Source organism: Struthio camelus, chromosome 7 (assembly GCF_040807025.1).
Source record: "Struthio camelus isolate bStrCam1 chromosome 7, bStrCam1.hap1, whole genome shotgun sequence".
In the NCBI taxonomy this organism is placed as follows: Eukaryota; Metazoa; Chordata; class Aves; order Struthioniformes; family Struthionidae; genus Struthio; species Struthio camelus.
In genome coordinates this window covers 31244204-31268566 of record NC_090948.1, presented here as the reverse complement: position 1 = coordinate 31268566, position 24363 = coordinate 31244204, and the positions used below count along the sequence as shown (strand labels likewise).

General features: G+C 37.4%; 1 protein-coding gene across 13 annotated transcripts in view; it reads left to right on the top strand.

Moving 5' to 3' along the window:
- The first annotated feature begins 35 nt into the window (after window positions 1-35).
- Window positions 36-24363, top strand: part of DYDC1 (DPY30 domain containing 1) — a 26210-nt gene continuing 1882 nt past the window's right edge. The window contains exons 1-9 of one of the 13 annotated variants that reach the window (XR_011142225.1): window positions 36-210; window positions 4647-4799; window positions 4921-5043; window positions 6781-6873; window positions 7715-7807; window positions 9010-9110; window positions 11558-11674; window positions 16437-16600; window positions 20041-23299. Coding sequence is in view for 5 of the 13 variants with exons in the window: in XM_068950616.1 (XP_068806717.1) it covers window positions 4653-4799; window positions 4921-5043; window positions 6781-6873; window positions 7715-7807; window positions 15421-15555 (591 nt within the window). In the remaining 8 variants the exon portion in view is untranslated. Of the gene's footprint in view, window positions 211-2323; window positions 2556-4646; window positions 4800-4920; window positions 5044-6780; window positions 6874-7714; window positions 7808-9009; window positions 11675-15420; window positions 16416-16436; window positions 16601-20040; window positions 23300-24363 lie in introns of those variants that run through there. The other 12 variants (XR_011142223.1, XR_011142221.1, XR_011142226.1 and 9 more) reach the window with 12 other exon arrangements.

Genomic DNA, 24363 nt, shown 5'->3' with positions numbered 1-24363 from the left:
ATGCGCGGGGCGTGCGCCTGCGCACTGCGGGCGGCGGCGGCGTGCGCCTGCGCACTGCGGGCGGCGGTTTTGGGGTTGGGGGGGGGGAGGCCGCCGCGCCGGGGGCTCGGTTGTGCCCGGTGCTGCGCCTGTCCGTGTCCTGCCTCAGGGCGGAGCGTAGCGGAGAGCAGGATGGGGCCCCCCGGCCTGGCTCCGTGAGGTGCTGCCCAGGTGAGCCTGCGGGCCCGCAGCCTGCCCCGTGTCGTGGGCTGCAGCTTTTACCTCGCACTGGGCTATTTTCGCGCGCCCTGAGAGGGCCGTAGGCGAGGCCGCTTGGAGGCGCGCAGCGCGCCGCCGGCGTGCGAGGGCGCTGGTGGCGGCGCTGCCGAGCGGGCGCTCGACCCTGGGCTCAGTCAGGGTGAAGCGCCAAGCGCCGTCGGGGCGGCGGCTGCCGCAAGGCAGGCTCGGGGAACTTGTTCGCTTGAGCGGCAGCGGCACCACCCGGCCGAAAGAGGAGACGCTGTCAGTTCCTTGTCAAATCGCGTCAGGAAAGATCCTTTCCCAACGGCCTTAGTTTTATAAGGATCCCAACATTACATTGCTCAGGCGTGTATGCTGTTGAAAGGGCACTGTGCATTACCAGAACTGAATTCTCAGCTTAATTAGATGCTGCAGAGCAGAGGAAGTTTTAGTTTGACCGAGAGACTTGTTGCCCGCTATCAGGGTCTCAAGCTCGTTTTTTCTCAATAGCTCGTGAATTGTCCTTTGTCCAGATCACAGCTCTCCTCTTCCTCCTTATCAATTTCTACAATACAATTATGCTTTGTTAGTAATGTATTTTATGGCAACATCTGTTCCTAGTATATCTTTTATATCCGTTATGTGTTATATAAGGAATAGCAAAGCCAGCTTCTTACAGCCGTTAAAACCAATTTTTGGAAGGTATGCTTCATTATTCTGGTGCAGTCTTTCATTTTGGAAAATGTCGCTAGGGAAAGACTTCAAGATAATGCTGGTATAATTAAGTTACAGAAGTAATAGGACAGACACTGTTTATTCTTTAAACTGCAAATTATTTGAACTGGTTAAAAGTTACCAGCAAAACAAATAACTAGACAAGTAGATGAATGAATGTCATCCAAGAAGTTTGTCCACTAGGAGAAAAGATCAGTCTACTTTAATTCTGAAAGCCTAATTTTAAGCATGTGGCATCGCAGTGTTATTTAAAAAGTTACTGTGTACTTGGCTACAAAGTCCTTACTCAGTTTTAGCTCAGGTTCCTTATGCTAAAATTCCAAGAATATTTTCTTTCCAAAAATTTTCTTTCCTTTTCTCCATATTCATGGAGAGATGTAGTTAAATGCATTTAAATGAGTTTCCCAAAGGGAAACCCCACAGCAACTCCAAGGAGAGACGGTGGTTACTTTATTCTTGCTGAAATCAATACATTGTCCTATACGTGTATGCTGAAAATCTTATTTATAAGGTATGCATATAATGCATTTAAATGACTGGAGCAGAAAAATATCAAGAACGTTAGCCATAGTATTGTAATGAATGTGATTCATATCACTAGGTGTATACTTAGTTTGATGAAGCTTCCTCAAGTTCTGTAAGGATAGCCAAGACAGAGGCAACTAGTTTCTAGTAAAGTTAATGAGATTTTTGTCATTGACCACAGCGTGAGCAACTTCAGATGCCAGAGGACGCCAAGCGCGTTGTCACCGCGTAGCTCATCTTGTAGTTCGTTATGTCCAGCTACTCTCGTGTTGTTTCCGGTGCGTCTGTGGTGTCAGTCAGGGCAGAGCCAGCCTCTGCAACCTCCTCTGTGTTGGGGCATTTCCTTCTGCTGCTTATTCTGCTCGCTGATGGTGACTTGGAGACCTGCAAAGTCAATAAACCCAATGTTTTAAAGCATAGGCCAACTAGATTCGCAACTTGGAGTCCAAGTGGGACCATTAGATCATTTTGCCTGAACTCTTCTACCTAGTTAGCTTTTACTGAAGAGTAAGTCCAACAGCATGCATGTTTGCTAAAATGTGTCTTTAAGAAGATGAGGTTCTGGTCTGAGGATGAGATGCTTAATGGACCTTGTGCAGATTGTTCCATTGGTTAGTGGTTGCCCTGTAAAAATCTCTACCTAATTACCTAGGTGGATTTTTTTCCAGTTTCATCTCCTCCTCATTTGGTTCTTGTTAGGTCTTTTGAACTAAATAGGAGAACTTTTAATATTCATTACTTGGCTCCATGAAGGCACTTCCATGGGGGGGGGAGGGGAGGGCCGCGCCCCTCAGACCCCTCCCCGCCGCCCACGTGGTACCGCAGCGCCGGCCCCTTCCGCCAATCGCGTGCCGCCTGCCGGGCACGTGCGCTCGCGAGCCGCGTCGCTTAGCGACGCAGCGCGTCCTGCGGCCGCCGCTGTGGCCGTTACGTCCGTTATGGCGCTGGAGCGAGCGGAGAGCCGTTGGGCCTGAGGGCCGGTCGGTAGCCTCTGGGGAGGGAAGCTGCCCTGGCGCTCGGGGCCCCGCGGGCTAGCTCGGGGACTGCCCCTTCGGGAGCCCGTCTGAAGGCGAAGGGTGAGGGAGGCTTTATATCCGCGGCTTTCCCCGGGGCCGCCGCTGCGCTTCTTGGGCCAGTGTGAAACGCCCTGGCTCTGTATTGCCAGCGGCCCGAGGGGCGCAGAGCTGCGTGGCGGGCTGAGGGGCCATGCGGCTTTACGAATCTTAAACCTTAAAGCTTGCTTTGTTATTTCAAACGAAAATCTGTTCTTAAATATTGATGGAACCACTTCACTGTTCTTCAAATAGTTATACAGAAGGTTTTTTTTTTTAATGTCCTGTTGCTGTTTTGAGGTTTTTGCTATCATGCTGACCTAGCATTACCTGCTTATTTCCAAGCAGTTTCGGAATGCTACATGCCTAGGCTGCAAGGGATTTTTGAGCATTTTTTCTTCTGCAGTACATAGTATAATTCATCCATCACTGGAGCTTTTAAGAACTAAAGCAATATTAAATTTAAGTAACTTTCTTATATTAATTGTGAGTTTCAGGAAAACAAGAGGCTTTCCAACTCACCATATTTTAAGTTTCATGTATAGTAAAATAATTAGATGTTATCTGTATCTGCTCCGTACTTATCTGTTGTTTTGTTGTAGAAATGGATGAAATCATTAAGCCAGTCTTCCCCCAAAACATATCCAGAAAACAGATCTGGAATGTAAATATACTTAAAGAGTGAGTTGCAAAATCACTTGAAGACTGAAGAGATGATAAAACCTGGAGGGAGTTAGCCGCATGTTAGCAAAACATGGATGAGTTACTGGATTGCTGTCTGGGTGTAGCAGTATTTCCTGTGGGTGTGCTGGATTTATATCCAAGGTTTATGTGTATGTGGACTAAGGATGCATAAAACATATGCCTTCAAGTGCTATATAGATGTTTCTGAGACTTCAACCCTATTTTGAAGATCCCTTTCATGGCTGATATAAAGCAGAACCTGCAAATCCTGTCTTGACTAGCCTGTATTAAGCTGCCTGCTTCACTTGTTCTCCAACTACTTGATCACCCAGTGGCAAACAAGTTAGTCATCTATGCAGCGAAGTCCTTTTTCCTCATACCAGTGTATTTGACTCTTGGTGCAGAGAAGGGAGAGAATAATATGTTAGTAAACAAGCACAGTCTAACAAGTGTAACAACAGTGATTCCTTCTGGCCATCTCTGTGAATACAGTATGAATGACAGCCAAGTTTGAGCTGAGGCAGAGAATCTTTTTTACCCCATCCACTTGCTCCCGTTTTCCTTTTGTGAAAGAAGACAATGTTCCAACTCTTTCTTGCAAAATCCCTTATAATGGTTATTTTTAACTAAAAAATTGCTGGTCCTACTACCCTCTTATGTAAATTGATCCATTCTCAGTTGTGATGAGGTTGCACCTCTTACTTGATCTAAACTAATCGATTTAAATTATGGCTCAGAATCTATAGGGTTCTCCTTTCCAAGTATGCCTTTTGTCTATATCAATTACACTGCCATTCCATCACAGCTGAGGTACTTAGGCTTTCTGATTTGCAAGCTTGCATAGCTTGTATGTCACTTTAAGTGTCAGCCTTGAACTTTAATTTCTGCCTTCCAACTTATGTACATATAGTCTTTGTCAATAACGAAGGAGAGTTGGTGGATAAAAAGCTTCCCATTCATTTTGCTGGTCATACTAATTTTTTATTTATACACACAAAAATTGATTTCAGTCAGTTCACAGTCTATTTGAAAGAATGTTCTTAGAGGTGTTGCTTATGAAACACTTTCTTAAAAGAACAAATTAAAAAGTTAATAGTTAGTAATGCTTTAGCTGAGATTGTAGCTCCGTGAAATTGTAACCTCCATGCATTGTTCACACACAAAGTTAGTTTCTCTTTTGAAGAGATTACTGTGTAGCAAGACAAATGTGTAAAAGGGGAAATAGAAGCAGAATCCATACAATGGGTCAACAGCATGTCTGGAAATCTTAACTTGTATCCTTGGGCCATACCCATCAGATACATTAGCAGTAATAAAATAAACAAAAAGAGTAACGCCATATTCAGTATTTGGTGCCTGACTCAATAATTCTTAAACACTCTAGTTTAAATCTGACGTGGTGCTTAATGTATGTCTGTTTGTTGTTAATAGGTGTAAATGGAGTCCCAGTACCTGAAGAGATGCCTGGGAAGTTGCTTGATAAAGGGACTGGCAGAGGTTGTAGAGCATCGGCCAGCAGACCCAATAGAGTACCTGGCACACTGGATTTATAATTACAGGAGAATCTTAGATGAAGAACAAAAGGTGGATTTTATCTTGGGCAAAAACTTTCATGACAATATAATTGATGTCAGTGAATCTCTCTCTCTCTCTTTTCTTTCTTTTTTTTTTTCTAATTGATTTTGTGTTACCTGTTTGATAATAGAGAAGGTTGGAGAGGACTGAGCTGGAACAAGAACAGGAGGCAGCCCTGACAGAACTCAAAATGTTAGAAAAAATGAAGGAAGAAGAACTTACAATCCAGCAGAAACTTGAAGAAGAACGTCAGGTTAATAATAGTTAATTATAATAGAATATGACGCTGTGGCATCTCATAGCACTCTGTATACTTGTAATCCCTATATAATGATTTTGAAAGAAGGTGACATAAAAGAAATATTTTAACTTTTCAAAATAATAAATAAAATGATTTAATCAGCAGATAGGAAAGAAAACTTGCAGACTGCGTGGTAAGATGTTATTAAAAAATGAAGGAGCCTAAGGTAAAGACCAACCAATTTAAGACTTCAGTGAGAATTAACATTAGTGAACCGTCGTCTTTACTTTGCATGAGAGCTGGTGCAAGTAAAGCTAAAAATCATTGCAAAATATTTTGACAGGCCCCTGCTAGGAGGTCTGGGATTTATAACTGGCTATTGTCTCAAGCTACTTCATTGTAATATCAGTATGGCAAAAAAGGTAATGAGAATGTATACAGATTCCTGAAAATGGTTGCCCATTTAAGGTATAGCCTTTTCCAATGAGGTGTATTGGGCTACTGAAGCGTTCTGTTGGCGTAAAGCAACTTGAATACTGTACTGTGTGGACTTGAAATAGGAGAAATAAAGAGATGTCTGCATTTCTAACTGCCCTTTCTAGAGGAATCTCATGAACTTGGCCACTTGTGTAACAGCCTCAGTTACGTATGTCGTTTTAGTTATGTATGTTGCTTTGGTAATGGAGAGAAGTTCTCTTATTGGACTTTTTTTAACCTGGCTGACTTTCACATGACATTAAAAACATAAATGTAATTTTCCATGCATGCTAATCTCATTAGGCCCAGTTATAGTGTAAATTGCATTCATTCTTTTTCACTTGCCCTTTTTTGGGGAGGGGGGATTTTCTGATTTGCAGACCAAAAGTCATTTGCTTAAGGATTTCATGACTCGTTTAAAAGAGTAAATGGAATCAAGAATATTAGGTTGTGTCTAGTGATAAATCGTGGAAAAATTAATATATTGTTTTATTATTTCTTATAAATTGTGGGAAAGTTGAAAGATACTCACAGTAGATTTTTTTTTTTTTTCTTTTTTAACCTAACTCACAATACTGGCTGTAGTCATGTACTCAGGCTCGCTTTGATTGTACGTACCAAATGGGAATGTGAAAACCAGTTACTACAATATGTCAGTGTTTGTAGTAACTGTTCACACAATGCTACAGCACACAGTATTCTCTAGCTGCTGGTGTTGTTGAATGTGAACACTTAGATTATGCAGTTTCTGATGTTTTGATGTAATAGCACTTTGGGCTCATGGAGCATAAACACCTTGTATTATGTATTTTTGATCGGAAATTTTAAAGGTTGTTGATGAAGATTAATATTAATAATGTAACTTATCAATCTTTTCCATAGATTTGATTGTATATGGATTCACCTGTCTATGCTAGATAATAAACAAAGTATCACAGAGCTTAATCCTCATTACAGGACATAATGGAAATAGGCTGATAAAGGGCTTGAGGAATGAGACAGTATCTTAAGATCTTCAGTTGTCTATTTCTTCTTCCTCTTGGCATTACCACCTTTCTATCCTTTCTACACTGAAAGGACTTAATCTTATTAATATTGCAGTTATGTTTTATGCTTTGTATTTTTTAAGATTTCAGTCATGAAATATATTTTAAGTAATGGGATGGGGAAGATATATGTGTATTTATACATGTGTGTGGGAGTGTGGTGCATGCTTTCTTGTTGTTGGGGTTTTCTTTCCTTCTAATTTGTCCTTTCATGAAATGACTGCAGGAGCAGATGGAACGAGAACGTGAGGAGTTGGAACTGCAGAGGATAGAAAAGGAGCAAGCAGACAAATGGCTGTTGCAGCAGAAAGATCAAGAGGTTTAAGCCAAAGCTTAGTCAGGGATTTGAAAATACTGTTTATCAGTTGTCTTTTTCAGATGCAAGCACTAAATACAAAATGCAAGGCAGAAGCCCATGCATGTTCAACTAACATATTGAGAGTAATATAAAAAAAATTTGTGAAAATGGAGGAAGAATGACTTCCAGTCTGAGTTTTATACTTGAGTTTTGGTCTATTCTATTAGGTTTGTTTAGCTTATATTCAGAACAGAGTATAAATTTATTCCACGATTTCGCTAAAGGTCAGTTTGGTTGATGCTGTCGTATTCCTTAACAATATTTATGAGAAAGTGTTCTAACTTAGGTCTAATTTAAGAGTCTAGATGGTAATATTTGACCATGTGTCAGTGCAAATTCCATTTGCTGTACCTGGAAAAAGAACTATGATTGGGAAATGGGATGTCGCTTAATTATAAGATGTGTAATCCTCCTGGTGCACAGGAATTTATACTAGCAGAAAAGTGCTTACACAGATCCGTGTGAATATATGGGCTCTTACTGATACTTCAGTAAAAATACACCCTGCTAATCGACATGTTTATCTCAATAAAGCTTTCAAATGTGAATGCTTCTTAAATATATGTGGTGCACATCATAGTTTAAAGATGTGTCCTATTTAAAAAAAGAAAAGAAAAGAAAATAGTCTTAATGAGAGTACAAAGACCTTATTTACATATTAACACATTTATATAGCATGCATCTATACTATTCTCTTTATATTAATACATAAAGTCATTTTAAGACTTTTGAAATGTTCTCTATAAATAGTTACTCATGACATGGAGTGCCTTTAACTGAAAATTCATTTTCATTACTATAGGGACAAGAAAAGACAATAGCTGAACTTACAGATAGATTTGGAGCACCTAATCTGACCCGAGTGGAGGAGCTAGATGAGAATGGACAGTCTGAGGTAAGTGTATAGAAAGTACAGGGAGATAAGCAAATCTTTAAGAATCAATATTTTATAATCTGTACTAACATATCAAAGGCTAGAACTGTCACAGTTAAGACTGCGGTGGTTCTCATCTATGGCTTTAAGGGAAGGTATTTTGGCCATAATTGGCAAACTGTCCTTAGACTGCTGTCTGCTACAAGTGAAGACTGTCTAAAAAACTATCTGTCTGGTATTAGCTGATTAAATTCTCAAGTATTAAAATGCACTTTTGTATTCAGATGTGATACAAATGAGAGTATTCTCAGGGAGGTGGCAGCCTTCCTTTCCCCTATGAACAGATGTTCATACAGAATACATACTAAATCATGAAAGGTGATTTGCTTTCAAGTGACTGACCATATTTATATTTTTCTGATGGTCTGAATTACACTGTTTGTACACCAGAATGCACTCTTGCACAGAGATATCTAGGCAAACCTTTTAGCATACAAGATCAGATACTAAGAACATGCAGTGCTCATTAAGGCTGCTGAGAATCAAGTTACTTATCTGAGCTCCATGCTATGAGCTCCATGCTAACGTGACTGTTAGAAATAGGGTGCTAGCATCTTTTATGCTCAGCTTTTTTTAATCTTTGTATCTGACAGTCCAGGGAAGTGAGAGGACTTGAATCAGCTTTCATTTATTGTAAGGCACAGCAGTATATTTAATGCATAATGCCATTTCCTGTGAAATCAAATATTCAGTTTTATGTATATTCAGTAGACATAAAAATATCAGTTATCTGATTTTTTTCAGTTGGTGTGACCTGAGATATCAATAGCCTAGTTTTAGTATGTCATCTTCAGAATCCTTTTTCTTTTGTTAGCATTACTAATTTACTCACTTAATTTCCATCATTAATAGTGTAATTCTGGCTCAGAATTTATACTGTGCTATTAATATGCTTTATGCTTAAGCTTAGTATGGTTTAATAACAGCCTGTTTTATATGTGTTCTCCAAATATATATATGAATGTGTTTATGACTATGCTTAGGGTCAGGTTCTCGCAGTTAAATTTTCTGTTGAGAGACAAATCAGATGAGCTCTCAGGGTCTTTTCTAGCCCTGATTTTTATAATTTCCTGGTAATTGCATATTGGCTTTCTTCTTATTATTATTTTTATTCAGAGTTGAGTTAATGCTCGCAACCAACAGAACTTCTTTTCTGATTTTAGAGTATAACAGATCTCATGGCAGACTCAGAATCTAAGAAAGGTCCCAACTGATCTGAAAGCAGTAAATATATTTTCTACGCATTACCTGTCGATCCTGAAGTGTAATGACTTAATTTTAATTATTTATTTTATATAGAGAGTTGATTTATATACCTGCTGTTTCAGTTTGCTATGCTTTCTGGGTGTTTGTATAAAATTTCTTAATTCTGGCACGCAGTGCTTCCTTGTTGTTCTTTAACCATAATAGCTAGCACGGCTGACTCAGAGGAAAACTGTAACTGATATGGAAGCAGTAAATGTATTTTCTACTTATTACCTATTGATTCCTGAAATGTTGAAATTAATATAAATATGTACTTTTAATATGTAATTAATCTATGAAGGTTATCTTGGGGTAGAGGCAACAATACGATAATATGAGTTAAAATTAAAGAATTAAAAAAAAAATACTGAAACAGGATTTTCCAAGAATTTGAGTCATTTCTGATTTGGAGAGGGAATGTTTTAGAGTTTTACACATCTAACTCAACTAAAAATTTAATCACAAGATTTATGCTATCTGGAGGAGGTAAACTGAGCTCTCTGCAGCTTATAGACAGACATACTAAAAGATCTTGTCTAACTTAAAAATCAAGAGATACGTTTTGTAACATTAGGGATTTTCTCTAGGCTTTATAACCTTTTGTGCTCATTACATAATACAGGTTAGCTGCAAGTACCTTATAAGAATTATCTGCATACCACTTTTGGTTAGTAAAGTCTGAAAATAATCTTCTACATTTCTTTTGAATTTTCAAATCAATATATTATGTTTGTGTTGCATTTTTTTAACTAAATACCATTTTTGGTTGTCAGAACTTCACTTTTTAAAATTTTGGATTAATATTTAGGCTGATTCATATTTACTTATAAAATCATTTTTGTAATACTTAAAGATGCCATTAATTTTTACAAGAACAAATTTCTGTAATCACTGATACCTTGGTACAGATTGTCAAGAATATTTAATCTCTGTTCATTATAAATGGAAAAGGCCCCAGCATTATGAAATCCTGTGCTTCTTGGCTAAAAAATTCCTTTCCGTCTTAGTGTCTTCTAGTAATACAGGTTAGTTGGACAATTGACATTAAGTTATTGCCAGTATTGTGTAATGAAATACTCTTCATTACAAATTCAATACAAAGTTAATTTATTTGCCATTCTTTAGTTTCGGGATGAAAGGGATTTTTTGGATAGTTTCACTTTGCAACTTGATTTATATTATAGCTGGCTTTTAAAGTTTTTACTGTCTTTGGCAAACTAGTAAAACACCCGACAGGCAAAAGTCAATCATGTAATAAATATTTTTCTGCTCTAAATAATTAATTCTATTCATGTAGCTTATGCTAGGCAAAATCCTATCCTTTTTTTAAAAGAGTTCACTGTTGATTTATAATATAATAATATATTATTTTCCCCTTAAAAATGATAAGGTTGCTGCCCATCTATTAAAAAAGCCAGTCCTCTTTATTGACATATCACTCTTACTATAGACACTGTTAATTTGCATGTCTGATATGAACCTTTTTATTAGAACAAAAACCCAGCATTTCCCAGGTGTAAATATTGACAAATATTTGTGCAAATCTTTTTAAGTAATGAACAATGGGACTACTTGTGTGACCAGATGGTCCAGCTTTGGTTTCTACATTTATTTTATATTGGTATAGTTAGGCAATTTCCATAAGAATCAAAGAGTCAAGAAACTTTTCTGTGGAATGAATGTGTCCTTATGGTTGATATTCCAGTAAACAGGTTTTGTCACAGCTTATGGTTACATTTATTACATTTATTAAAGTTAAAATAGTAATCCGTTAAGGCTGCACTTTAAGATACTACAGTTTGAATTACATCTGTAAACACTGCATGCACCACAGCTTCTTATGCGTATCTCAAATGGATAGAGTAACTGCATAAATAGATGCAGTTTGTCTTTTCAACCGGTATGTGTACTGCAGTTTGTCTTTTCAACCAGTATGTGTACTGCAAACTTGTTTTTAGATTAAGATTTTCAAAACCAGTCCAAAAACTGGTGATTAACTCATGTTCATTTACATGTTATGGTATCATATTGACTATGAAAATTTCAGCCTTCATATTTTATTAGGAAATCTGTTTAAATTGTAAGACTATTTTAAAACCTACTAGTAAATAATAAGAACTACTATTTCCAACATACGGTTTCATTGTCTATCGTTTGATAACATTCCTATTATGGTTTGGGTTTTGTTATATGCGTCCACTGGAGTGCATACTCAAAAACCTGCACCAGTGTCTATGTCAGTTACAAATTATGAATACTGTAATTTTTGTTTGTCTGTTCTTTGTTTCATTTATTTTAACTTCGAGTTTTCTCTATGATCCTACAGTTGCTATTTCATATCATCTTCTTAGATAGGAATTGAATTTTCTTTTCAGAAAATTCCTTAGTAGGAGTCAAAATAGAATGACAGATTCTGATTTACTTATTCTTTTTTTTTTTTTTTTGTATTAATCTGGTTCCATACAGAAGACATAAGGTGTTCAGATGTCTTAATAGGAATTCCCAGTTTACAGAATTTGATGTGCATGGATCTACTGCACTGATGTCCACCTACAGCTTTCTGCATAGGAATTTTTATGCCAGGTATGGGACCAGAGGGTAAACAGTCGTTGGCCCAGCATATTCTTAGGATGCAAAGCAGCCTGTAGTTAACTTGGAGTCTTAACTTGGAGGGAAATAAAGGCATCTTAAAGTAACCTTTGCCTTCTTCTGAACTGCAGCCTTCAATGGAGCAAATCTGATCAGGGCCTGGAACATGAAGACGACAGGGGAAAATATGCTATTTTGTTGTTAATGTATGCAATGTGATTCCAGAAGCATTAGTACAATTTAACCTTTGCATAAAATCTAAGGTAGTCTATTGGAAAAATTATGAAATCAGCTAATGTAACTTAAGCTGCAGTTTGCTTTCCCTTTGAAAGCATTTTTGTGGAATGAAGATGGAATTCAGAGGTGGGCAGTGGAAAATGTTGCTGAAAATACTATGTTAAATACTAACAGAAGAATTATCAAATTGTCTCTTTTCCTTTCTTCAGAGCAGGAGCAGACTTATTTAGTCCTCTATAAGACCATACAGATCCTTTAAAGAATGTCCTTTAAAGATAGTAATGTTCCCATTCACAGCTGTTCTCATTCCAGCAGTACTGAAGTGTAAGGATGAAAAGGGATATCAAGCCCAGAATAGGTCAAAATGAATCCGTTAACTACCAGGCTGCTCGCAAAGATGGAACCTCAGCTCTGCTGTATGAGAAGCTTTTCTCCTTGAAGAAGAGATTCACATTGCAGCAAGCATGTTTTAATGTTAGTTTTTAACAGAGTAGGCTTTATAAGCCTATTGCCCTCTCTCCTATGATGGATGATTTTCCTTCATGAACTAGTTCATAAATGAACTAATTTATGTTTTTGTAAGCAGAAGCTTAATATGTCAACTTGCTAATGGCAATGGGAGTTGGATGCATGAACTGCAGGAACGGAAGGCTTACGGATAGAGATGAAAACTTTGCCAGATATATGAAATTGATGATGATTAGTCTGGATTAAATGTAAAATTGAATTCCTCTGAACTTTACTCTTACAGATTTCTCGTATTTGTAGTCACCTATCAATTGTTTTACTTACTTTACTTTCCTTACTTTTACAATGTTGTCTGTTAACTACAGCTAGAAAATTGAGTCCTAATCCTGAGTTTTACTGATAAGAACTGATGTTAATGTTATTAAATATCTAACAATTGTTTGGTGGGGTTTTTTTTGGTTTGTTTATTGTTTCGGCATTATCATTATAACCCCTCAAGCAATCTTTGTGCTTTATATTTACATACTTGTTTCACTTCCTATGGTGGAAGAATTTATATTGTTTATATGCTTATGTAGGTATTATTTCGCTAGTAGTGTTGGGAGAAAGGTAAGACAGAGAAAGGTGCCATTTAACTGAGCTGTCACTGTGCAGCAAAGTTCTTAAGAAGGAGAGGACTCTGAATCACAGAATTTGAGAGCTCTCAGCTGGATGTCCAACTTAAATGCTGTGTGTCTGCCTCTCTGTTGATCTGTACCTCGCTGAATTGTTTTTACAAAGCCAAGTCAGTATTCATCTCAGATCAGAACTGTTGGAGTTTATAAGTTTTCTTTCAGCTAAGTTATTCTAGAAGATGCTAGGTAATGAAAAATCATGTCCATTAGGGCCTTTTATTAGAGATGCTGAGTGCTTCCATTTTGTCTATAGTTTTAGGGCACCCAAAATCAGTGGCCATTTTGAAAAAAACTTCAGACCATCAAGTTTCTTAGGGTAGTCTTTTGACTATTTGATCAAGAGTTCACTGAAGGTCAGATAAACAAAAAAAAGTACTTTTATTAAACCAATTTATAATAAATATCGAGCATGATTGTTTTATTCATTGAAAGTAAATCCACAGGCAAAGACTCAAATAATGTAACAGATAGAGAAGGTTCACCATTTGCTCTTGCTGGTTATTCTTATTTGAGCCGTAATTTATGAAAAAGGCATTGCTGATGTCTCTGTAGTTATACAAAAATGTGTATTTCACTAAAAATCAAACCCCTTCTTCCACGTTGTTTTGTCTGGCCTATTTTAAACTGTTTAAAATTTCCAAACTTATTTTAAACTAAGATGAGAAGCTTGGGTTTGATTTATAAAAAAACATTCAATAGTTAGGAATATCATACCAGTGTTATCTTAATTGTCCTACATTTCCTAAGGAAAATATAGAAGATTTGGGAATATTTTTAACAAACTCATGATGGATATTTTGTCACTTTTTGGTTGTAGTCATTCCCAGATCTACAACAGGAGCTGTTATTCCAAAGTATTTTTTCCCATAATCTTGGGAAAGTGGGGGTGAAAAATATGTGATTTTAATTTGGTGTTTTGAGTTCAGCAGGTTATTTTCTGGACAAAAAAGATGATTTTAATCAGTGGTTCCTCTAATTTAGATGTAGTCTAGCAGATTCCAGATAAAGATATCAGCCTTTTCTGTGGGAAGAGGATGATATATGTCTAAAATTGATCAAATATCTTGGTTGGTTTGCTTTTCTTAATGAACTGAATCCATTTTTCAGCTCTGTAATAGAGTTGATTTTGTTGTTCTTTTTTAAAAAAACGTTTGAAGTAAAAAATATTTTTGGTGCACTGGAGGAAAGAGTATTCCAAGGATCTCAATTTTGTTCTCATTGAGGTTCCTGAAAGAGCTGCTGTTGAAGTCATTAGTAACAGGACTGAGCTCTCTATTCCCACAGGTTCTACCTCTGAGAACCCATTTTGGATTTATTAAACTTCTAATATGCTTAATATTAAATTATGGGAAAGTTGATTAACTCAAACTACATATAGGGAAAGATACTGCAGCAGAAAAAAGAGTTTAGTTCTTGCAGTTAGGGTGGGAGAGAGGAAAGAGATAATAAATCAATCCCATTGCAGCAGAGGGGCACTGCAGCTCCCCTTTGCTCACTTTCAAGTCACGTTCCTGGGAGTGTGTTGTGGGCTTCTCCAATCATTCTGCTTCATTTCCACCCCACCTCCTGAATGGACTTTCTTCCAGAAATAACTGGCTGAATGCAGACACACCTGTATTTGGTTCATTATCTTAAGCAATTTTGGTTTTGCCACTGATGTGTTTTCTAGATAAGTTTAAAAAATGTTATTTATTTAGCTGATAATTGTAGCCCTGGAAACTAGATATGTTGTTTGTTTCATTGTAAACCTAGCTGCATGGAAAAGTTACCCCTAGGCACTGACAGCTGAAAATTTCCAGGGCTGGGACTCCTATGAAGTCCTGAGGCAGCTGTTCTTCAGCATTTTTGCAGTGAGCATATGTATTTGTGCAAATAGAGCCTACAGAACAAAGTGCACCATTACTATTCTTTTTCTCACTTAGGCTTGAGCTAAGTGTTACAGTATGTATTTAGTTGTATTTTAAAACTATTTAAGGAAGTTTCTCAGCAAGAATTATAATCGGTCATCCCTCTGGAACACGGCAACACTGCTCTGTTATCTCAATAGATCATGTTTTTATAGACAGTGATCTCTTAATATAGGATATTTAGGATAAAAATTTTCACCATTGCTCAAACCTAGACTTTTGCTAGCAGGGTAAGCTCCATTTGAGTCATCTGACTTTTCCAGCTTTTTTTAACACTATCATATAGAAACTCAGCATAGTTGCATGCTGTAAGAACCAGTTTTAGAATTCATCCCACCTTTGCTTGGCATAGAAGATCACAAGCCAGACCTATATATTCCTATATACTTGGCCTGACTCTTGATATAAAATGCAATATTGTCAAGGCAGTTTTCCTTTTTTTTTTTTCCTGCAGTTTCTTCAAATGTCTGATCCAGCAGCTACAGCTCTTGTCTCACTACTCTGTGACTACAAGAAAGTTGCTACTATATGTATGGACGTTCTTGCAGCTGGCAGCAATATACTACTGTTATTTTTCCCACTTCTTTAAATCAAAGGGCTATCTAACCTTTTTTAAAAAAATCCATTGAGTATTTTGCTTTGTTTGGGAGGTTAAATAAATTCTTGCTATTTAGTGAAATAAAATGTTATTGCTTAAAGTATTTAAACGTTATAAACATTGTCCAAATGAAACCTTCAGTTTTGAATAGGTTCAAATATTTGTGAATTCAAAATCTGGAAATGAATTTTGTATTCTAGCTTTTTCTCTGTGCAGAGTATATTTTAGTTTCTAAGGAGGCCAGGTTTGTTCTTACTGAATTTACTAGCAGGACTCCCGCTTGAGTCCTGGCAAAACGTTCATGCCAACTGTGTGGGAACATGTGGGTATGTGTCTTAAAAATAATTACACATTGCAATCACTTTGTTGACTTTTCTTCTAAAGACTTAGAGAATCCTAGTAACATTTTTTTTGTAGCATTGGAGATGCGGAGAGGTAATGAAACAGAACTGATTGCCCATGCCAAAATGTCCAAATGCCTTGTGCTCTGACCATTGCTGTTGGGATGCTAAGCCGTTGGTAGCCACTGGGAAGTGGTTAATATTAAACTGCAGTTTAGACATAGTATTAGTTCTCTCATTAGCTAAGATTTCTAATGGCATAGAAAAGACAGGCTGTCTTAGAGGAAAGTTGGCTTATGATGGGTGCCAATTTCAACATTAGTTGTCAAAAGCAGAAAATATGAGCTTTCACTTTAGAATAATAGCTGTCAAAATACAAACCTACTTCTGAGGATGGAAACCCCTCTGGTTTGAATTGTCCATACCCTCTAATACACACGAGTTGAATGCTTCTTTTTTATCTTTTAAAAGTCTTGATAGGAGTAGTTTTGGTCATGGCATTGTGAAGTCTGCTCTCTTCTCTATCTTCAGGTTGACTTCGTAGCAGGACTATTGAGAGGCCAAAGGTAACAGTTGTGTCTAATTACAAGCAACATGAACTGTGGACACAAGAAAGAAGCAGTAGCAGGAACCCAGCTGTCAACCTCAGAAAAAGGAAAGAACCTTCCACCTAGGAAACAAAAAGTGAATGATAGGTATGAATTTAGGACATTACGGTTCTCATAGTAAAAATCCATTAGTAGGAACAGTTGAAAAAGTTGAAAAGAAAAAGCCAAGGGATGAGAAAACATGAGTGGAAGTAGAAGGATATACACCTAACGAGAAGTTCTTGCACTTGTTTAGTGCCATGAGCTACTCAGATACGGTAGGGTTCAGGATGTAAAGAGAATAGCTGTTATAATTCTGTCCTTCTCCTTCCCTGCCTAGAAGAGCTGCAGGCTTCAGAGAGTTTCCCTTTTTAGAACTAAAATGGGATATGCTTCCTTGAGGAAACTTGCCGAGCGTCACTGGTCCCTTTCCTGGAGTAATGTGATTTTTGCAGTGAGCATAACTTACTTGAACACTCTGCGTTGCAGAAATGGAAAATTTTCAATCTTAATTCATAAGAACTAAATTCTGAAGTTTGCAGTCTTCATTCACATTGCAAACACTATCACCAGATCATATTATTTTTGTTAGTTTTAGTCCATTTTGCATGTTTCATTAGCTATAAGAAAGGTGTGGCTTTCTTGGTCCTGATGTTTCTCCTTTTTAAAAGCGTTCCTGTTGCAGATAGCAGTACAAGCCTAATTCTGGATTTCACAGCATAGTGCAGTCATTTTTAGTCATGCTAAATGAATGTAAAATTCTACTATGTGTCATCTACCAGGTTCTACCAGTACAAGTGACTGTAAGATTGGGTGTTAGCACGTTTTTTTGGTTTTGTTTTGTTTGGTTGTTTTTTTACACACCCTCATCTATGCACCTTAACCATTCCTAGAGGTTCTGCCTTTATAATTTTTAAGTTTTCAAGTTTTTTCTTTACTGGCCTTACTGCTCAGTCTGCTAGCAAAGATAAAAATAATATAGTTGTCATTAACAGTAAGAATTGTATACAAACGCTGGGAGGTGGGGGGCAAAAGTTAAGTCTGTCTATATATCTCTATATTAGAGATATAACAATTTAATGAATAAGTCCTCCATTAACAATTCAAAACAGGAGGCCTGGACAAATTATTCATTGCTTATCATTTTGCCTTCCTTTTTGATAGCCTTAGGGCCGATTTTGCTCTAAAATCTGAACAGAAACCAACAAATTCACTTCATACATGTATCTAAATTGAGATGGTAATTTTACTCGAAGCTGCAACATTTACAGTGTCTCTCCTTGAAACCTTGCTACTATGACTTATACAAGTAGAAACACTAGAAAATGTTTCCAATAATTTATCCAGAGAAGCATTTTTAGACCACTGTATTTGAAATGCCTTGTAGAACTTTACATGAGAGAACTTTACTGGTGTTACATGAGAGATCTGGTATCTCAGGGAAACAGACTATCAAACATCTCACTGAAACATCCATAATGTCCTCTATTGGAAGATGAAGGGCTCTATTTTGCAATTTATCCAGCATGTCATAGAATACATGAAGAATAAGTCTTTTCCTCTAAGAGGTTGAAGAGAAAGAGAGAAAATGTATTCATAGAAAATGCTATTAAAAATGTCATTAGGTTCTCCTAGGATCTAATTATAGTAGGTATTTCTAAATTCTAAAGTCAGTCTAAATAGGTCCAGGCTTCTTAACACTAGACTTCCTCTTTAAACTAAAAAGTTGGGGTTGTTCGGACCTACAATATCAGCTTAAAATTGCCTCCCTGCTATTTTGTTAACATAAAGTACCCTGTAGGTCACTCGCATCAGGATAGAATGTGATTAGCAAATCCAGGTTTTCAAGCACTGTTCACAGGACCCCTTGTGAAACAAGCCATATGTGTGTACAGCATTCCAAAACTGATTGTGCAAGTAGATGTGTTTGCCTGTATCAAGCAGTTGAATATATAAGCATGTAAATATTTTCATTGGGAGAATACATGGGGTACTTCTGTAAATATTGGTTATTCTTTCACATACACCATGCATATAGGCTTGTATGAAGGTTTTTGATCACTGAATGATTAAGACAAGAAATTATAGTCCTATATCACATGAAAGAAAAGTCTTCTGGCATTCCATATCTTGGAAAAGTCCAAAGTGTCTGAATTTAACCTAATGTTCCTTGTCAGGAAGCCAGAACTTACGGATTCCACAACTGTTCCTGCAGACAGGTTCCTGAAACCTGACTTCATGTACTAGAGTCAATATTTCTTTCAAAGTCTAAAGACCACCTGTACTGTAAACATCTATGAACCACTGCAGCAAGAACTCTCTTAGGTAAAGGCTTTTTCCTAAGGCACTGAGGATGTCCTAATGTTTTACATACGTACACTAATAATGTCATAAGCTGTATGAATGCAGAGGATCCCAAGCTACTAGGAAACTTCCAAGGTTCCCTAGCCAAATTGATACTGATTTATAGATCTATGGCTGTACCGAAGTTTAGTTTGGTCATAGTGGCATAGTTTGCACAGGTGATCAGACCTGTCATTAACAGTAACGAGTCCTAACTATTCCCTCAGAGAGGAACTGGCTGTGCAAATATCTTAGGTGTGATTGCACCCCTTGTAATTGAAACTAAGGGCTGTGCTTTAAGCTGCATGTCAGATGGCAGTCTGTCCTTAGCCAGGCAACTGACCATGGAAACTGGAAAAGACATACAGAAAGCTATCCACACCTTTTCTCTGGAAGGTTAGCGAAAGATATTTCTAACTGAAGACTTTTCCATTCCTGTCCAAGGCATAACTTAAACAATGAATGGGTTAATTTTTGAAAATAAGTATCATTAGCTAAATGCTAAAGCTCTGTAAGTTATACACTGTTATGTTTACTTAAGAAAAGCCTTTTGTGGTTTGAGGCAAAGATGGAATAGCGCTCTACTCTCTCTCATCCACCTCCTTATCGTTTATGGAGAACCCACAGAGTTTGTGATTCTATTGTTACAGGGCACCATACAGGCAAATACTTGTACCTTGCTCTGTAAAGCTTGCAACTTAAACAGGAAAACCTGACAAAGACTAAAGGCATAGCTAATTTTATACCAGGATGGTTTAATGTTGTTTATAGGAAGCAACAAAAATTAACAAATATTTCCTTATGAGTGAAACTGTGCTTAACTAACACCACTATTTTTCCATTCTTTCTCGTACACCAATTCTAATTAATGAAGACTGATTTAGAAAACAGACTCTCTTTTATTTATCATTTTCATGCATGAAACTGAGGTATCCATCTATAACGTGTTGACAATGTCTGTCTTTGTGAACAGGTATTTAATACATAGACCTTGTGGAATGATCACAGGGTTGGGTTAAATATAAGCAGCTAGGTGTCTTATCAAGTGCATAAACAAAAAATAAAGTAGTATTCAATTCCATGTTGTGTTCCAGTTCAAAGGAGAAAATGCTCCCTGTGAAATTAGTATCAAGACTACTGTTGACTTTAATGAAAGCAGGATTTGGTCCTGAAAATATTTTCTTGTACTATAATTATTTTCACAGAATGGTTGAGGTTGGAAGGGACCTCTGGAGGTCATCTAGTCCAACCTCCCTGCTCAAGCAGGGTCCTCTAGAGCAGATTGCCCAGGATCGCGTCCAGGCGGGTTTTGAATATCTCCAGGGAAGGAGACTCCACAACTCCTCTGGGCAACCTGTTCCAGTGCTCTGTCACCCTCACAGTGAAGAAGTTTTTCCTCAGGTTCAGATGGAACTTCCTCTGTTTCAGTTTGTGCCCGTTGCCTCTCGTCCTATCGCTGGGCACCACGGAGAAGAGACTGGCCTCATCCTTTTGACACCCCCCCTTCAGATACTTGTACGCGTTGATGAGATCGCCTCTCAGTCTTCTCTTCTCCAGGCTAAACAGGCCCAGCTCTTGCAGTCTTTCTTCATAGGAGAGATGCTCCAGTCCCCTGATCATCTTAGCAGCCCTCCGCTGGACTCTCTCCAGGAGTGCCATGTCTCTCTTGTACTGGGGAGCCCAGAATTGGCCTTTTATGTAGTTCAATTCCAATTTGGAATTTTATATGTTATATAAAGTGTATATATATTGTATTCTTCAATTATATCCTAAGAAGCAGCTCAAAGTGGTTATTTCATATTCCCTGGCGCGTGCTACTTCCTGACAAGGCCCTGAACAACCTGCTCTAGTTAACCCTGCTTTGAGCAGGGGGTTGACTATAGACCTTTCAGCCTCAATTATTCTGTGATTCCATGATGTGTCTGGAATAAAGAACCTGAGGTCAAACAGGTGCAAAGAGGACAAGCACATAGGAGAGGAGCAAAATGAATTTTCTTCTTTGTTAATATTGGAAGAACCTGGAGAGACTTTTGGAGCAGTGGAGGGTAAAGCAGATGGCAGACTTACCAGAGGATCTCTTTGAAGCTGAAGTAACTGTTGAATAAGTTAGACAGAATGAACACTAAGAAATTGTTATGACTAGAATTTGCATTCATCCAAAAAGTTCCAAGAAAACTCAAGGATGAAATAGCTGAATTGCTCATGGTAGTATGGAGAGGTTGCAGGAGATGCTGTACTCTAGAGAAGGAGAAAGATTATATGAAAGGAGAAATGCTGGGTGAAAGAGGATTTACACCCATCTGTGATCCCATAGTACTTGCTGCCTCCTTTCCTTGTACAATCAGAATCTGTTTTTCTGCCCCATTATATTTGATTTTGCCCTGAGTGGGCCAGTGAAATTCTACACCTGCACATCTGAGAGGCCTTGAGCCACTTAGATTTTCAGGTAATGATAGGCAGAGGTGAGCGTTCTGAAACAGCTGAGAGTTCTGTGTTGAGTTCCTCATATTCAAGCTCTATTGCTCTGACCAGGCTTGTCATTCTTCATGCAAAAGAAACCCAACCAAAAAATTTATTTATGATAACTTTAAAAACAAAACAAAACATGCTACCCCGACCCTGCCTCCCCCAAACCAAGCATACAGGCTAAATCAGATCTTTATCAACAAATCAAAAAACCCTCAAAGATGTCCCTGTGAGGGCTTCTGTAATTTAGTACTTCTTTATAATAGGAAAAGGATGAACTGCAGTAACTCCTTGAAAACACACTATTTATACTGTACGAACTACTAGTAAATAGCACAAATAAAACTAGTATTGACTTTATAAAAGTTTTTTTTTTTGAAAATACTTGGAAGAGTCTTTTACTTCCATAGGCATAAATCAGGCATGAATTCCTTGCATGATTTTGTAAAGTGAGAATAAAGTAGCAAGATAAGAAACTTAAACTGTTAGCCTGTTAAACCTTTAGCTTTCGTATAATAGTATCTTATCTGACAATAAAGATGAGAGAAAAAAACAGAATAATTTAGGAAAACACTTTCCTATGTGTGTTATTTGTATGCATGAAGTATTTCTTTATATTGTTAAAATTAAGCATAAGTTTGGGTCCTTTAATGCTAATGGAATTTTAATGTTTTATCATGTAAATGCATGTTCCCTACAAATCAAGCCATTTTCCTTTGCATTTGAAAGTTGTGGTCAGGGAGCCTAATTATGTAGTGTAAGCAATGGTTTTCCCAGACTCTGATTTTAATCAAGTAGAAGTTCTTAGGAGTGCCTTGATACCTTCTCCTCTTTTCCTAAAATAAGTCACCTAAGAGTTAACCAAAACAGTGAAACAGTACAAGTGAGTAAGTCTAAATCTGTACTACTTCCAGTGAAAACATGATTCTTTTGGAGGTGAAGTGACTAGGTTTTAAGAATAACCTGTCTCCTTCCTTCCCCATCTACTGAGATAAAGTTCTCAAGTGTTCTAAGTGACGCTATTAGCTCAAACGTATTTTCTTATTTCTACAGATACCATTCATCCATCCAGGCTCCATTCTCAGTGGTTTATAATTATAGTATATATAATATAATATAAATAGGACATCAGTAGAGACAGGTGGAGAGATGGAAGGATAAAAAAAATTAAGTAGAAGAAACGAAAAGAAAAGGCAACATGTCTTGCCCAAAGGATATAAGCAAGACAAGATGAGGGGAGGGGAACGGGGCAGAAAAGCAGATAGAGGCAGGAAAGGAGAAGGTGAGCAAGTAAAACAAACTGATAAGAACATGTCATGAGAGGTCTAGGGTCAAGACAATTTATCAGTCATATCTGTCTAGAGAATCAGCAGCATCAATAGCAGCCATTCATAAAATTCTTTTCTCAGTTATATGTTTTTCACTTCATTATCTTCAGGGCTTTCTCAAGGCTGCAGTAAAACCATATATTCTGACAGCGGGCAAGTCTGTTGTTCTATGAACTAGAAGGGAGTTATTTTTGCAAAACTACTAGGAGTTAAAAGGAGCAAAAACATGGGATGGTGCCTCAGATAAAGACTCTTGCAGGTAGAAAGATTCACATTGCTATTCCAATGGCTGAGGTCGACATTACAGTTGATAAGAATAAATACCTAGAGAAATGTTCAGAAGGACAGTGCTATTTTTAAATCATGATTTTCCTATGTTTAGCATCATTTCAAAGCACAGGAGACATACTGATCGAGGGGATTTTTCCCATTAAGCATATTCTGACTAAATGTCATGGAATGTAGTATAAAGATACTTCATACAGTGATGGGCACTGTAGGAATTATAAAGAGATTAGCAGAGAAATTGACTTTCTTTGGGCTCACAAGTCACAAAGCTGTTGAATTTTGCAATAAAGTTGATAGACGTTTTAGGAGCCTGTAACATTGATAGGTGATTCATTATCAGTAGTATGTAATAGAGAAAAATACTGGTATCAATCATTATTTTACTATTATCTTTTTTTTTTTTTTTTTTTTTTACGTAGGCACATGAGGTAGAGCACAGTCTTACCTTTTTACAAATATTTATCAAATCAAAATATCTGGGAAGAGAAGCCAAATTAAACATTACCTAACCCTACAGTGGTTTAGAGTTGGTCACAGATATCCTGGAAAAGAACATACCGAGATGCTTCATGGCCATGAAGCAAATGTGTTGCTCTGGATAGTAAGACCACACCTGGAAGCAGTTCAAACAGGAGATTTTACACAAGTTACATGAAATGCAGCTGTGCAGCATTTCTAGAATACTATTAATGCAGAGGCTGTTTCAATTAAGGGTGACCTTCCAAAGGTCTGTAGGACCAGTGCATTTAACTAGCCAGAAATATAAGTCCTAAGAGAGGTGCTGCAAAGGCAAAATAAACAGCAGGCCTACAAATTGATTACTTGTGTGTTAAATTAATTGCATTCTTCAGCATTTTAAGAGCATTTCAGTTGGTTAAGAGAATTATGAGAGGCCCCTTTCTGCCTTTTCCCTAAATGTCACCTTAAAAAAAATCAAACACTTATTTTCAAACTGCAATTTCTGACCTCCCATGGTGTTGAAAGCCAAGAAAAGGGGATCAGAAGCAAGAGAGGGTGGAACTCACAGGTTGAGAATATTCTATCTTGTCTGCTTTTGCTGGAGGGTAACTTGTAGAATTAGAATGTAAACTCTTACGTGTACAAAAAGAACTTTGGAACTTTGTCACAGATGTTTTATCCATCCTCATCATGCCTTTCTGTGCTTCTGTAAAGAAAAGCATTTGCGTTCAAGACTGCATGATTATCACTGGTGTTATTTTACTTTAAAAGTTAATATTTTTAAATGTTATTCATTAACTGGGGTTAATATAATTAGTTACTCTTTGGTCTTCTAATTTTTTGTAATCTAGATTTGTAGGTGCTGTTAATGCATTATTTTTTCAGACTGGGATAGAATCTTAGTGTCAGTGAGGTGATGACAGTTTACTCCAAAGAAAACTATGCCTCATAGCATGTATTTGATTTGTGAATTCTGCATTAAGTGCA